General features: G+C 37.8%; 1 protein-coding gene across 2 annotated transcripts; it reads left to right on the top strand.

Annotated features, from left to right (window-relative positions):
• The first annotated feature begins 1,758 nt into the window (after window positions 1–1,758).
• apip (APAF1 interacting protein) lies at window positions 1,759–13,633 on the top strand. 2 transcript variants are annotated; one of them, XM_084950711.1, is made up of 8 exons: window positions 1,759–1,846; window positions 4,284–4,352; window positions 5,593–5,693; window positions 8,041–8,089; window positions 8,185–8,302; window positions 9,096–9,231; window positions 11,369–11,536; window positions 13,065–13,633. In XM_084950711.1, the coding sequence occupies exons 2-8, from the start codon at window positions 4,287–4,289 to the stop codon at window positions 13,162–13,164; spliced, it is 738 nt and encodes a 245-aa protein (XP_084806837.1). In that variant the 5' UTR covers window positions 1,759–1,846; window positions 4,284–4,286; the 3' UTR covers window positions 13,165–13,633. The 2 variants fall into 2 exon arrangements, with proteins under 2 accessions (XP_084806837.1, XP_084806918.1); XM_084950792.1 differs by having other exon boundaries at window positions 1,787–1,854.
• The last annotated feature ends 1,211 nt before the right edge of the window (window positions 13,634–14,844 follow it).

Genomic DNA, 14,844 nt, shown 5'->3' with positions numbered 1-14,844 from the left:
TAGCGTGTTCAGACTAGGCGCACAAATTCTTATGAAATAATCTGTTAAGTTTCTGACTTCAGGTAAAACACAGGCACTGTTGTGCATTTAAGGGTAGCAGATGCTGTATAGTCTGAACAGGCAAACCATATAGCTGACAACGATGCTATAGGCAGGGGTAGGCAATTCCAGGCCTTGAGTGCTGGTGTCCTGCAGGTTTTAGATGATCATTTGATTCAGGTGTGTTGACCCAGGGTGATATCTAAAGCCTGCAGGACACCAGCACTCGAGGCCTGGAGTTCAACACCCCTGCTATTGGTAATGAACAATAACAAAGTTATTACATAAAGCAGTACATGTCTCTCTCACTCCCTCTCCGTTGCTCTAAGAGAAAAACATGCTGTTATGAATACCTTTTCTCTGAAAATCGCCTGGGTTGATGATACTGTGGGTTTATCGGAGAACAGTATAGATGGCAGGATTGCACATGAGAACCCCCACCTCTCAACAGTCTCCAAACAACAACAGCAACGACCAACAACATAAATCAAGTGTTCCCCACGTTTTGGCAGAAGATTTATTTCAACATAACATCTACTGTTTGTGGATGCTGTTCTGACTTGCACTGCATTTTCACAGCTCTGTAGGGCTGCACACTATTACAGATATACCTTGTTATGTAGTATAGTCTTTATACCAATATGCAATTTAAAAAAATTTGTTTCATTCTTGCACATCTTTGCTTAGTTGTCATCCATATTATCCATATATCCATATTATATGTTATACTACATTATACACAGCATAGTATAGTAAAGATTCCGGTACAAATGTGCTGAATGAATTAAACTGCACTTTGATATTCTGGTGTGGACTAATAACTGTTATGTCGGTGCATTGGCATGGTTACTCTACTTTTTATGGGTTTAATTTAATGCCCCATTCCAAATGGGGTTTTCACCCCTTCCTACTCCCACAAAAAGCTTACATTGGTAAGCCAAACAACCTATGATAGATATAGGACTTGACAATGCATTGGATGCATACTAAATGTTACAGTCACAACTTTGTATATCAGTGTACAGTGATCCATTGAGAAATTTAACTCACTTATGAAAATTCTCTAGCCAGAAATAGTGAAATGTGTGATTTTCTTTGTTTTGACCTTACAGCAGTGTAATTTTTACACTTAAATTGACTTAAAAGTGTGTAATTTTTCTGTTGCAGCTGCCTACTTTATATTTATATATACAGGCATACTCAGTTCAGGGAATAAACTTAAATTAACATAAACCTTTGAAAAAACGTATACTTTCTTAGCCACAATATCTTATTGGACGTTATTGCAATTTGTGAAGATTTTGTCTGTAACTAGACAGGGCTGCATTTTGATATGTGAAAAGCAAACGTGTCAGTCAAGAAAAAAGTGTCCATAAAGACATATTCCTTCAAAAATATGTTTCTTCCTATAGTTTTTATATACACACTATTTTGAAAAAAGAAGTGTGCCCTAAACTAGTGAGTAACCATATATAGTAACTTCACTGGGCCTGATTTACAGCATAAAAATAAACAGTTTTGACAAAAGTCGCACAAGTGAAGAAAAAAACAAGCCTAGAGTTAGAATTGACAATTTACATATACATTTCAACTAGTGCCCCATAAAGGGTTAATACTTTTTGTTTTGTTTTATTTTATTCCCCCCTGCTCGTATAACGCAGATGGCTCTGCGAAAATGTTTAAATGCCAAAGTTTATGAGCCGTTACATCCGGTGTTGTGTATTTGCACGCGCGCTTGTGCACGTCGCGTATTGATGACGTCCGAACGCTGATAGCGCACACAGACTGATTTAGCACCAAAAGTCCAGTAAGTGGGTGTGTTTTACACTTTTATTTTACTGATCTTACAGAGTCGAGGTAAACGAGTCGTTGTTTTAACGTTTGACGACGAGACTTCACGCTTCGGGAACCATCTTTCGAAGCTATCGTCACTGCTACATGTTAGCCATAGCTATTAGCACAAATGGTACAACTGCAAACTTTTCGTGCAACCAGACTGAGATCAGCCTCAGGAACTTAGTTGATGAACTCCCCTAATCCTCCCTTGTTTGAGATGAACGAGCATCTTCTCACACTGAATGCTGAGTTGTGAGCATTGCGATAACATATGTTTCCCCGAAGAAGACTTTCATATGTGCTGTCACTTGTCAAAGTTAACATCAAAGCTATGTTTTACACTGCAGCGCTGTCTAATTATTCCTGTCGGTGTAAACTGACTCAGATAAATCAGATTTTATTGTTTTCATCACAGTGTAGCAAATGGTATATGTTCGACTTGACAATATATATTATGTAGGTTAGTAAGCAGCCTGTATTTCATTGGAAACTGCAACACAAACCGAAAAGTCACCTGTGTAGTTGTGGTGCACAGGGTAATGCTTGAGGTGAAATGTAAAGTCCACGTATGTTCTTTAACTGCATTTATATTGACAGTATGTATGATTTAAGAAACTGAACTGAAAAGTACGCTGTGGTTATATATGCTCTATGCTCAGGGTTAAGTTTATTCTTCATTTTAGTTAGTTGTTATTTAGTTGTGTGAAGGGAACCTGCAAAGTAAGAATTTCATTGTTCTGCGTAACCACTTGTGTTTTGCGGTGTATATGACGATAAACGTCTTGAATATAATGGATTAGTTAATATTTGATGTGAAAATCTACATATCAGAAATGAATGACAAGGCTGATAGAAAATATATTAAAGGATTATCCTTTTGTGTTTTATTTTCCATAAATATATGTATTTATTTATTTCTCAAACTGGAATTTCACATTTACAACAACCTTTAAGTAATTGTACTGCCAGTGTTTGGCATGTGACATAAAATAGGCTTTCCCCCTCTGTAATAGTAGACCAGTACGTAACTACCTGCTATGCAAGCCAAAAGTTTTACTGTACGTTGAATCGCAAATGCTAGCAAGATGTATGTATATGATATTTACCGCTATGTCTTTCTTTCAGTGCAGTTAGAATCTCAGATAAGCCATAAAACAAAGCTCCTCATTGTGCAGTGTGGAATGAGTTTGTTACAGTCTTTAATAGGAATCTGTGTGTTTTTTGTGGTATTTCAATAATGTGATATAGAAGAATGTTTGAATAAATAAGCACCTCATTATATAAAAGTCCCCTATGGAGGAAAAAACAAACAAATCCCTATCCCTTATATATTTACTTGAAATAAAGGTTTATTATTTATCTCTGTCTTGAATGTCTGTGACATAAATTTACCTTTCCATGTGAAAATGGAGGAAGCAAAGAAAGAAAGCAACTTTTGGCCATTTTAATTAAAAAAAAAAAAAAGTAAAAATTAAAAAAAAAATACAGGACAGATGGACTTTTAGTGCTGTACTACAGAATAAAGGAAACAGTTAACTGTAATTAGTGTGATCCACACTGCGAAATTCATCCAACATTCAACTTCAGCCATTTCTGGATAGCTGTAGCTTGCAGACATCAGTTACAGTTAGGTTATGCAACTATGTTAAACCAGTGTGTTAATTTGTTTTAGTTGGGTGCCAATATTTAGCAAAACATTTGCTAAGAAGTTCCTTTAAAAAAAAAAAAGGGTGCATAGTCATCCATTAAAAGTAAAGACAGTCACAAATAAAACAAACCGTTCACGCAGTGCTTAATGCCCCTGCAGACGGTGTGACCATGGGAAGCTGTAAATATGAAAGACTGTCTGTCATGGTCTGCTTTGCTGATTGCTTTTCATTTCCTCATTGACGATGTGTCTCCAAATAAAAGAAACTCCTTCGCACTTCATCGTGAAACTAATGATAGTGCTTTCTATTTATTAATGCCAGTGCCATGCTGCTCTCACTCGCCTGCGCTGAAATGCAATATAAATCATTGTATTTGGTTCTGAATCTAGTGAGGCATGGAAAATGCATGTCTTAATGAAAGAAAAGAGCCTAAATGCTTGCATAATAGGAAAATACATTTAACAATGTGTTTTCAAGGGATTTCAAGCTGGAGCGTAACCTTTTACATGTTACTCAGCATCTAAGATTGATCAAAGGAAACCACATGTCAGTTCTTGGAAACTGACATGTGGGAGAATAAAGAATAAGGGAAATTAGTCCAACTGTAATTCTTTCTTCTTCCTCCTTGATCCTTTTCCCTTTTGACCTTAAATCACTTTGCTCTTCCTCCTTCCACCAAATAAAGTGTTACCGATTACGTTGCCCAGTTTCTGTTGACATTATGACACATCTTTTAAATGCCGTTAACTGTTTTGACAGGAGATGTCGTCTTTTTGCGGCACCGGCGATGACTTTCAAGATGCAGGTCAAGAGACCACTGAAAAACAGGCAAGTGTAGTGCGTGACAGGAGAGATTTTTATTTATTTATTTATTTTAAGGTATTTGTATGAACTGAAGTCTTCTAAATGCCTTTCTTAAGCGAGATGGTGATTAAAAACTTGTGAGAATTTGAATACTGTTACAGTAAAATGCAAAAGACAGGAAGTTAATGCTGCTAAAAATTGTAAAATAAAATAATAAACATTTTAATTGAAGTTAATTATTTTGATGCACTTTGTGTTATCCTTGCTAATACAACAGTCACTTTGGAGCTTAGGATGTATTAACTGAATTCGTTTGAAAAATGACTCACCCACGGGCTAATAAAAGGAGTTGATTGTGTCGGTTTTCTAGGTGTTGCACTGTGTGTTTTAGTAGCTACAATTCCAGAGTACAAGAGACTTGGCAGCAGATTTAGAATCAAGTTTCAGTCACATTTATATTTCTGCATCACTCACTGAATTCCAGTGACAATGCAGAGAGTAGTTTGTTGGTTGTAACTTTACAGCTGAGCTTCATGCGTGATGTTAGTGAGGTAGACGGCTTAATGATGTGCGCGTTTAAAATCTATTGGCCCAGCTGAGGGTTCGAAGGGTGCTGTAGTTAAAAGAATCGGTGAAAACGTTTGTCTTCGTAAACTAAATCTATATAATGTACATTATGGATATATAAAATGCTGTAAGCCTGATTTTTATGTCATTTTTCTAATAAGGTTAATGTATGAACTGCCATGATTGATATGGTTGTAAAGCTGTCAAAAAAGAGGACTTTCATTTTTGGTCTTTATATGCAAATAATTTCCTATGAACTGTTGCTATGGCAATTTAAAGTACTGCTTACAGACATAAATTCCACTGTTAATGTAGTTGCCACATTACTAAACCTTGATTTGCTACAATAAAAAGTGATTGTATCTTGGTATAACATTAAAAGCAAACAGGCTACTGGTAGCTGTAATTCAGTTGGTATTTATTTATTCTTTTGTGCCGGGGAAACAAAGCTTCATAATGAGGTGGGAAAAAAACTATCTGGCTCTTAACCACCCTATCTGTGAATATCTAGTTAATTTTATCTTTATGTGCAAATACCGTTCAATTTTAAGTATCAGTGGATACTGAAGTTCGCCGTGTAAATGTTGTAGCGTTCAAAGTTTAAAATGCAGTGCATGAGTTTTTACTTTTCTTGACACTGGCTGATGCAATGTGTTCAATTGTTGTTACTCAAGTTACACTTTTGCGTCTGTTACAGGACAAGGAACATCCACGTGTCCTCATTCCTGAGTTATGTCGGCTCTTCTACCAGCTGGGATGGGTGACGGGGACGGGTGGAGGGATAAGTCTGAAACAAGGGTTCGTATGTAATGTTTTTTTTTTTCAACTTACAATGCAGAGCATTGTGAAATATTGGAAATGTTTAGGCTTATCCTCTGTTGCTCATCTGTGAAGGATATTTCCTGTTAAAATTACTGATTGGCACACCGTTAATACGAATGTCTTTGGAAACGCCAAAGATGACAAAAAATAGTTTTTGTTGGTGGATGTGTGTGCATGGCAGTGATTCAGGATTCAGTGAGGCTAATAGGGAGTTTTGTTATATTAGTTTTGACAGTGTGTGTGAATCTAGGTTAAAAGCAGAAGGCCGTAGTTTTGCTGTAATGAAACAGAATTCAAACTGAAGGCTTTGACAGGTTATTACAAGCATCTTTGAACTATGTTGTCTTGGAAGGCAGCTACAAAGAAAGCACCACCCATTAGCAAATCTCTTTGAAGTGTGGAATGGCAGACATTTATTTAAGCCAGCAAGGTAACTTGATGAAACTTCCAGTGAAGCCAGATAACCATTCAGCCACAGCTTCATGCACACTGGCAACTCTAAAATGATTTGAGGGAGTTTTCCATCTTGTTGAATGATTATACCTTTAGATTCAAATAGAAAATGAGCAGTTGTAAGCTCCACTTTGGATCATTCCTCAAAAAGCCTGCAGTTTGACAGAATAACTATCTTTCAGTTTGCCCTTTTTTTTTTTTTTTTTTAAACATCATATCTCTCTCTCCCCCCCCCCCCCCAAAAAAAAAAAAAAAAATAGGAGACATTTGACGCAAGCTTGTGTCATTACAGATGGAGTATGCCGTGGTAATTTACGGCCATGACATTTATCACCTCAGTGCATTTTGTGATGATAAAAAGAAAATATCACCAAACAACACAAATCATATGTATTGGACCTAATGTTGAATCGATCAGGCAGCCAGAATACATTATGCAGTAGTGTTGTTTTACACAAAAGTGTGTTGTTGTTCGGGTTTTTTTTGTTTGCTGTAAGCGCAGGGCTGAATTTTAAGCTCTTCTGCCTTTTTCTCCTGCCCCCCACCCTCCTCTTCACAGCTGCTTTGGTTTGACTCAGAAATGACTCACAGACTGAGGCAGCCTCACCGAAACTTGCACTCAAAATCAATAAGCTACTCCTCTATCTGGAAATGTTTGTTGCTAGATAAAGAAGGGAACAATGGTTCCATCTACTAGACTCTATTGGGAAATGTCAAGGCACAAAACATTTAAGCAAAAAGAAAGGTTGTTTCAAAGATTTTGAGGGAATCAGCTGAGTTTCTCTATTTAACAGTGCCACTTGCATTTGTTTGCATTTCACTCCAGGCTTTGTTCCATCAGGTCTTGTGGACAAGGCTATAGAATACCAGGTTTTCTAACAAAGAGAATGCTGTATTAGGGAAATGTCACATGATATTTACACACATAACAGTTGTGATATTTACACTGCAGTTCAAAGACGGTTCCAAGTAAATGGAAAGGCAGAGCAATAAAGTGCTCCAGCTGAACGGCCAAACTCTGAGCCAACTTTGTGTTTAACTGGTGGAAAAAGAAAAAAGTGAAATTGGATTGCAAAAGTCTTGAACCACCCCTTTTCATAATTTTTGTCCTTGGATATAGTTTGATTCCAAGAGACAGACTTTCTTGTACGTCTTGGAAATCATTTGTTCCAATATCTTTAGGTGAATCTACAAAAGATGGCACAATATAAAGTGATTTTGCACCAGTGACGTGATTTCTTAAAAAAGCTATTAAGTGAAAACGTATGTCCACATGGTGTGCAGTGTCATTTAAAAAATTTGAGTAAACTGGACAAGTAAAGGACAAAAGAAGCAGCTGGCTTAAAAATGCAAGCAGATGATATTCAGCAGATAAACATTTTTTTGAGTCATGTCCTTAGGAAATAGGAAAAGCAAAGACTTGATGCAGGAACTTGGAGATGCCTCTAGCCCTCAGTTGGTCCATCTAGTGTTTGTAGAAGACTCGTCAGAAATGGTTCTTAAGAAAGGGAAAGGGTAGGGAAAAAAGGCTGTGGTATACAAGAAGTGGACTAAAAATGCATGGGGACAGCTACAGCATTGTCTTCTGCCATCCGTAAAACACAGTGGAGGCTGTGTCTTGGTTCGGGGCTGCATTCGAGCCAGTGGTGTTGGAGATTGTGCCAAAATTGATGGAATTATGAACATGGAAAAGTAAAAATTTTGAGCCGCCACGCAATACCTTCTAAATTTAAGTTACTAGTTTTTTTTTTCTGACGTGGAAACCCTTAGTTTCTCATGGAGTTATGAAGAAATAACTTCTAGGTTCACATCAGAAGGATGTACTACTTTATCCTCATGATATTAACTGTATTTGCTGTAAAACTTACAGAGACCAGATCTACATTGCACCATCAGGTGTTCAGAAAGAGAGAATCCAGGTGAGGAGACTGTAAGTGGTGTGAAACTTTGTTCTGCCCAGTAGAGAGCAGATTGATGTGAGTGATCAACAGTTTTGAAACTCTCTGTTCTTCAGCCAGAAGATATGTTTGTTTGTGACATGGAGGAGAGGGACATCAGCTGTCCTCCTGCCTGGAAGAAGTTGAAGAAGAGCCAGTGCACACCACTTTTTATGAACGCCTATACTATGAGAGGTTAGTCGCTCTTTGCACAATGCTTACCACCCACATTAGCCACTATTTGCATACAACAATTAAAAAAAGAAAAAGATCACTGTAAGTGATCTTTTAAATGAAGCAGTTCTTTTAGTCTGAGTCATGATTTAGTACAGCACACAGAAAAAGAAAAGACTATTTTAATTACAGATGTTTTCTAATTTGAAAAGCTAAATGAAATGTGGGAGTGGTGCATGCTCCTGATTCATGTACTAAATGCTGTGATTATGTTCACTTAAGTGGGTACACCGTTTAGTTATGGAAACAAAATTAAATTGTAGAAAACCATAAACTCTCAAGAAGTTTGTTCTGTTTTTATTTATTTTAAGTTGTTTATTTTAAGTCAAGTTTCCTTTTGTTTTTTTGTTTGTTTGTTTTTTTTAACAAAATACCCAGAAAGGTTTCTCTTTTGGAGATTAAATGTGAATTGACGAGCACAAGGTTGTCTACAAAATAAATGTCTTCCATATGGAACAGATTTTATTAGCAAGCAGACAAGCTCAGACTCATGAAAGCAGTATTTAATAAAGGAATTGTAATAAGAAGCCAACCTTTAATGAAATAACCTACCCTATAATAACTTTAAAAGAGATCCACAACATAAAACTGTTACAGTTTAAGTTGTAACTTAAGCATAGTTTAACTTGAGGTCCAATCATTGTTAGGGGAAGGGTACAACTTTTTATTTTATTTTAAATTATCGTTTGCGAAAGACTGTACCAATAGACAACACTCACACATCAAAATCTCCTCTTCCTTTGCTAAAATACAGGGGCACAGGCAGTTATACACACCCACTCGAAGGCTGCTGTCATGGCAACGCTGCTCTATCCTGGCAAAGAGTTCAGGATAACACACCAGGAGATGATCAAGGGGATTCGTAAGGGCACCTCAGGCACAAACTATCGGTATGTAATCAAGCAGCAAGGATTAGTGAAGTCCAAAGAGCTTCTAAGCATTCATTCATTCATTCATTCATTCATTCATTCATTCATTTATTTATTTATTTATTTATTTATTTAATTTCTCATGGTGTAACAAAGTTGTTATGCAAATATGGTCACGGAAAAGGAGTAGAAACACAAACTTGAATGAAGTGGTAGACACTAGATATGTTAAACTTGAGGCTATGTATAGACCAGGGGTCAGCAACCTTTAACACCCAAAGAGCCATTTGGACCCGGTTTCTATGCAAAGGAAAACACTGGGAGCCGCAAATACTTTTTGACATCTAAAATGAAGATAACACTATATATTGTTTTTTACCTTTATGCTTTTTGTGAACAACTAAAGTGTGTTGCTTATGAAATCCATGAAGTGCTACAGAGAAAATTACATTTTATTTATGTAATGAACACATTTTGAACTCTTAAAGAAATATAACAAAAAGGAAAGACGCCCAGCTGAACTAAAATGATCCAGCAAACAAAAACTGCTGTGAGCCGCCACCCTTATATCGCCTTTGGGCTTTTGGAACGTAGCAGAGCCTTGACCTGAATTTTAAAAAATAATTGGAATAAAGCACTATGCTACTATGCAACGGGGCGATCGTGGCTCAAGAGTTGGCAGTTCGTCTTGTAATCAGAAGGTTGCCGGTTGGAGCCCCGGCTCCGACAGTCTCGGTCGTTGGGCAAGACACTTGGGCAAGACACTTCACCCGTTGCCTACAGGTGGTGGTCAGAGGGCCCGGTGGTGCCAGTGTCCGCCAGCCTCGCCTCTGTCAGTGCGCTGTGGCTACAGTGTAGCTTGCCATCACCAGTGTGTGAATGGGTGGATGACTGAATGTGTAAAGCGCTTTGGGGTCCTTAGGGACTAGTAAAGCGCTATACAAATACAGGCCATTTACTAAAAAATGAAAAATAAATATTTGCAAAATTCTGCATAAATATTATTTACTTATATTTATTTTACCTGGTAAATGTGTGTGGCGGGGCGTGGTCTGCAGTGCATAATTGGCCAACCTGGGGTTGAAAGTCTCTGTAAATGCATGGCGTGTCAGCGTGTATACCGGCTTCCGCGAGTGTGACACTTATTTTGAGCGACGAAAAATAATAAAATATAATTTTATTTTTATATTTCAAAATCACAATAATCTTCCAATTTAGAACTACAAGTTTAAAAAGAACTAACACAAAAAATACACTTCAGCTAAGTACTTGTAATTTATTTTCCCAAACCACGTGGAGCCGCAGTATAAGGACTAAAGAGCTGCAGGTTGCCGACCCCTGTGTTAGACTATTTATTTTTTATGTTATCCAACGTATCCCAAACAAACTCATGAGCTGAGAACAATTAAATGAAGTGGAAACCTGTCCAACGAGAATGATGTAGTCGAGGCAGGGTTTTGGCACAAGCTCGTGTACTTTCAATCTGGCAGTAGAAATTTCCAGCATTTGCCTAGTAGTTCAGCCAGCTTTCCGCGGAAACATGTTTGGTTTATTGTTTTGGTCGGGGTTAAGAAAAGCATAACCGCAGTATGTGCTGAAGAGGTTTTTTTTTTTTTTATTTGTTGGCTATTTATACATCATCATCTTGCCCATTTTTATTGCCATCTCTTTCCCAATAACCCTGATGTTGGTCAGGAAACCTTTTATGCAGTGTTCATTGTTATGTACTGATAGCTATCTAACCAGACAACTGAATGAATGAAGGAAATTTTGGCACCATGGTTAAAGCCTGTTGAAATAGGGTGGCAGCTGATTATATTAAATGATGAACTGTTTAGCTTTTAACATGCTGCACAGGTCTGAGGTTGTTTTGTTTAATCAGCAGTCTAAAACTTGGTTATAAAATGCAAATGAGAGAAACAGCAACTCCTCACAGGGTTCATACTCAACTATTTTAAGTTCAAAGCTTGATTCACCCTCACTGTGTTGCCTCCTTTTGATTGCCACCCAATCAAAGATTCTGGCAAGCTGATGGCAGCGTCAGCCTCCGAGAACAAGCATATAGAGCATGTATCTGACTGTACTCTGGTGGGAAAAGGGTGAAAAGGAACAACTTTAGCAGTTATCAGCCTTTGTGTCATTTGTCATGTTTACACAGGTATGATGACTACCTGGTTGTGCCGATTATTGAAAATACACCAGAGGAGAAGGACTTGAAAGACCGGATGGCTCGGGCAATGGAAGAATACCCAGATTCATGTGCAGTTCTTGTCCGCAGGCATGGTGTCTATGTGTGGGGCGAGTCGTGGGAAAAAGCGAAGACTATGTGAGCATTTATTTCACTGCACTATTCCACTTGTTGCTATAAACATGATAAGATATGCAAAACAAGACTTTTGATGAAGTTTTTGACATTTCTAGTATAGTTTGTCAAACTTTCCGTACAGGGTGAATTGTTAAGATTTGGAGTTTCCATTAGGGTTGTCTTTCACCATGAAATTTTAAGTTGTTGTAAGTCACACATACGTTGTCCAATCAGTCCAAAACCTCTTGTGGTTAATGAAAAGATAGCCAGAACATATCTACATGTCACTAATGAGCGATAGTTATAGCAGCATGTGTATGCTTTGATTAATGTAGCTGCTGAACCATATTATTTCAAATGTGGTCAGAAGAGCCTTCAGATCTAGATGATGCTTTATGATGAAAAATTTGCGTTTTCATTTAACGCCATGCCCTGGCACCATGAAGAATGGCTTTGAAAAAGGAAATATTTTTGAAACCACTGCCTCAATCTAACAGGAAGTTCACTACTTTGAATTTAACAGGTTTTTGCCATTTTCAGACCACAGTCACACAGGCAACCATCTGCCAACCTCTGGTTGCTAAGGAAAAATGTGTACTCCCAACTGGTTGCTGGCTTTCATCAGGTGAAATCTGTCTCAAAGATTGGTTTCTGATTATTTTAGAAGTTCCTGCAGTCGGCTAAAGTTTGCATGCAAGACACTGACTTTTTTCTGAGTACAAGTGAATGTTTTCCAAATTGATGGAGCATGATGGACTTTCACTTTGAAGGTGAACGTTCTCGGTTTCCAGTTCATCACATTTTTCAACAGTTTCAATACTGCTTGGCAAGCTGTTTGTTTGCAGACAAGTTGGCATCTTCCAACCAATCTAGTGGCGACCATAGCCACATGCTAGTGTCCAAACCTCCCCTTTGATCACTGTTCCCAACAACCAGTCTGCAACCAGCTGGGTGATGAACACTTTTCCCTCCTGACTGGTTGCCAAATGGTTGCTGACCATTCTCTAGGCCTGTGTGACAGAATAAACACAATAAACACCCCATTTTGATTGAATCTTATATACTTGTTCTTTGGTTAGTTTAATCTAAAAGCTTTTGTTATGCTAACTTGTAAAAATTTAGAGGTTTTGTTGCAGGGCATGTCTGTGGCAGCATGGCAAATTTTGATTGGAGTCCAAGCATTACATGTCAGTATTCACTGATATAGTTTCACCTGTTCTCAACAGGAATTTTGCATTATGTGATAAACATTATCAGAGATATACAAATGTTCATTGTTTGTTCTACATTTGATATATAGTAAAATATAAATAGCGGGTGCTCTAAAACGCCACCTAGTGGTTACATGACGTGATAAGCAACTAATTTGTACAACACCCACTTAGACTCCAGGACTTAAGACTTTTACCTGACTGCACAAATCCCCTCTACTAAAGTGCAAAGGCCAGAACATCTCTGCTTATGGCTTTATTTATTTATTTTGTGTTATAATCTTGCAAAAGCATATTAGTTTTAATAATTTCTGTTGCATCTTTCCTGTGTTTTCCAGGTGCGAATGCTACGACTACCTGTTTGACGTTGCAGTCCAGATGAAGCAATGTGGACTGGACCCCTCAGCCCTTCCGATGGAAGAAAAAGGAATAGTTTGATATTTGATGGTGCTTTTCAAAGAGACATTTGTGGCAGAAAGGTTAGTGGAGTTCAATCAGGAGAGCAGATTGTAATCATTTGCCTTTCATGCCAGCCTGCTTCAAATTTGACGAAATTTGATGGTAAGGGTAGATTCAGGGTTGAAGGAGATTGAATGCCTGCGATCTGGAAGAATCTGAAGGAACACTGTGAAGCACTGTGGGACAACTCATGAGTGAGCAGCTGTCAAATCAATGTCCTTAGGTTCAAATGTTTCTCTATTCAAGTCTGACTGGACTGAAATCAAGGTCTCGGTGTATGCCAGGCATGAACATCACGCTGCATTTCACTGACTGCTTCAATTGATTTAGAAAAGAAAAAAACTGCAAAAAAGCCAATAAAATGTGTAATTGTGTAAAATAAGTGCAGGTTTTCTGTTTCTTAAGTTTTCGGCTATAGTTAAATAAAATCCAGTTTTCCTTTCTAAAACATGATCTTTCTCATGTTAATTTTTCAATGCAAGCCCAGGGAGACACCTGTATATGTAAATAAAGCACATTTTTAACCTATAAAAAAATACAGCATACATAGAAATGGCTGCTCATTTTTCTCAAACACTGTTTACCAAAAGTGACCCCATGTTGGATGAAAGAACTCTTGCTGTACCCGTGGACGTTGTTTCGCTCTCACACCACCGTTCCAGGAACAGGCATGTGCATTTGTGTGCAGGCATCTCACGGCGTCTGCGGATCCTCGCACAGCATGAATTCAGTCGTCGGCATACTCATTTCTCATGAAAGCCAGGGCTGTTGTTCTTTTAACAAGCTCCCTCTGCTGCCACTATCCCATTGTTTCCACCGCTACACTCATTCAAAACAGAACACTGTCAAATGTGCCGCAGGCTTATTTAAAATTGGTGAAAACAAGAAATGTACAGAAAACATAAACAAAAATATTCTTTTGTGTTGCACCAACGCTGCCTGATTAATGAGGATCTCTGGTAAACTCATTTGCAAAAGAAACCGAACACCAGCCTGTAACACTGAAAATGACATTCTGAAGCTCACAATGTCAGAGACACAATGTCTCAATGGAAATGAGTTCTCTGATTTTTACTTCTTTCTTTCTTTGCGGCTGCTGTTCAGTGATTTTTATCTATAAAAAAATCATTCACATTTAAAAACTCAAAAGTATGCAGCAATGTGAAAGTTGGACTGAAATCTGACAATATCATTTTGATAGACTCAGACTGCTCATCCTAATATTATGTATATTGTAATTCCCAATATTCATTCCATTATGCATTCCTATTAATATTTATCGCCTGTCAGCCTGAAAAGTTCAGCAGCAACAGACGCATTAAGAATAGAATATGAAGAAAGACTCAGATGATATTAGAGCTCAGGGGGTTGCTGTGGCACATTAAACCATGTTGAAGTGGGGCTGAGTGGGTACAGACACCTGACTCACAAATACAAAGTTAAACAAACACATACAGGTTTATTTTTGATGGTGAAGAGGGATTAGGATGAACTATGAACTTGTCCCTGAGAGATCAGGAGCAGAGAACTACTGGTATTGTAAGTGACCAGGATGATCTTGTACTCTAATACGTATTGGGAGGAAAGGCCATTTAAGTTCAATAAAATGCAAAGGCAAGGTATTTTTAAAAAAATAATTGGATTGCAAACATTTTACGT

This window comes from Perissodus microlepis, chromosome 1, assembly GCF_051167445.1.
Source record: "Perissodus microlepis isolate ML-2025 ecotype Zambia chromosome 1, ASM5116744v1, whole genome shotgun sequence".
Classification (NCBI taxonomy): domain Eukaryota; kingdom Metazoa; phylum Chordata; class Actinopteri; order Cichliformes; family Cichlidae; genus Perissodus; species Perissodus microlepis.
This window is presented reverse-complemented; position numbering and strand designations above follow the sequence as displayed.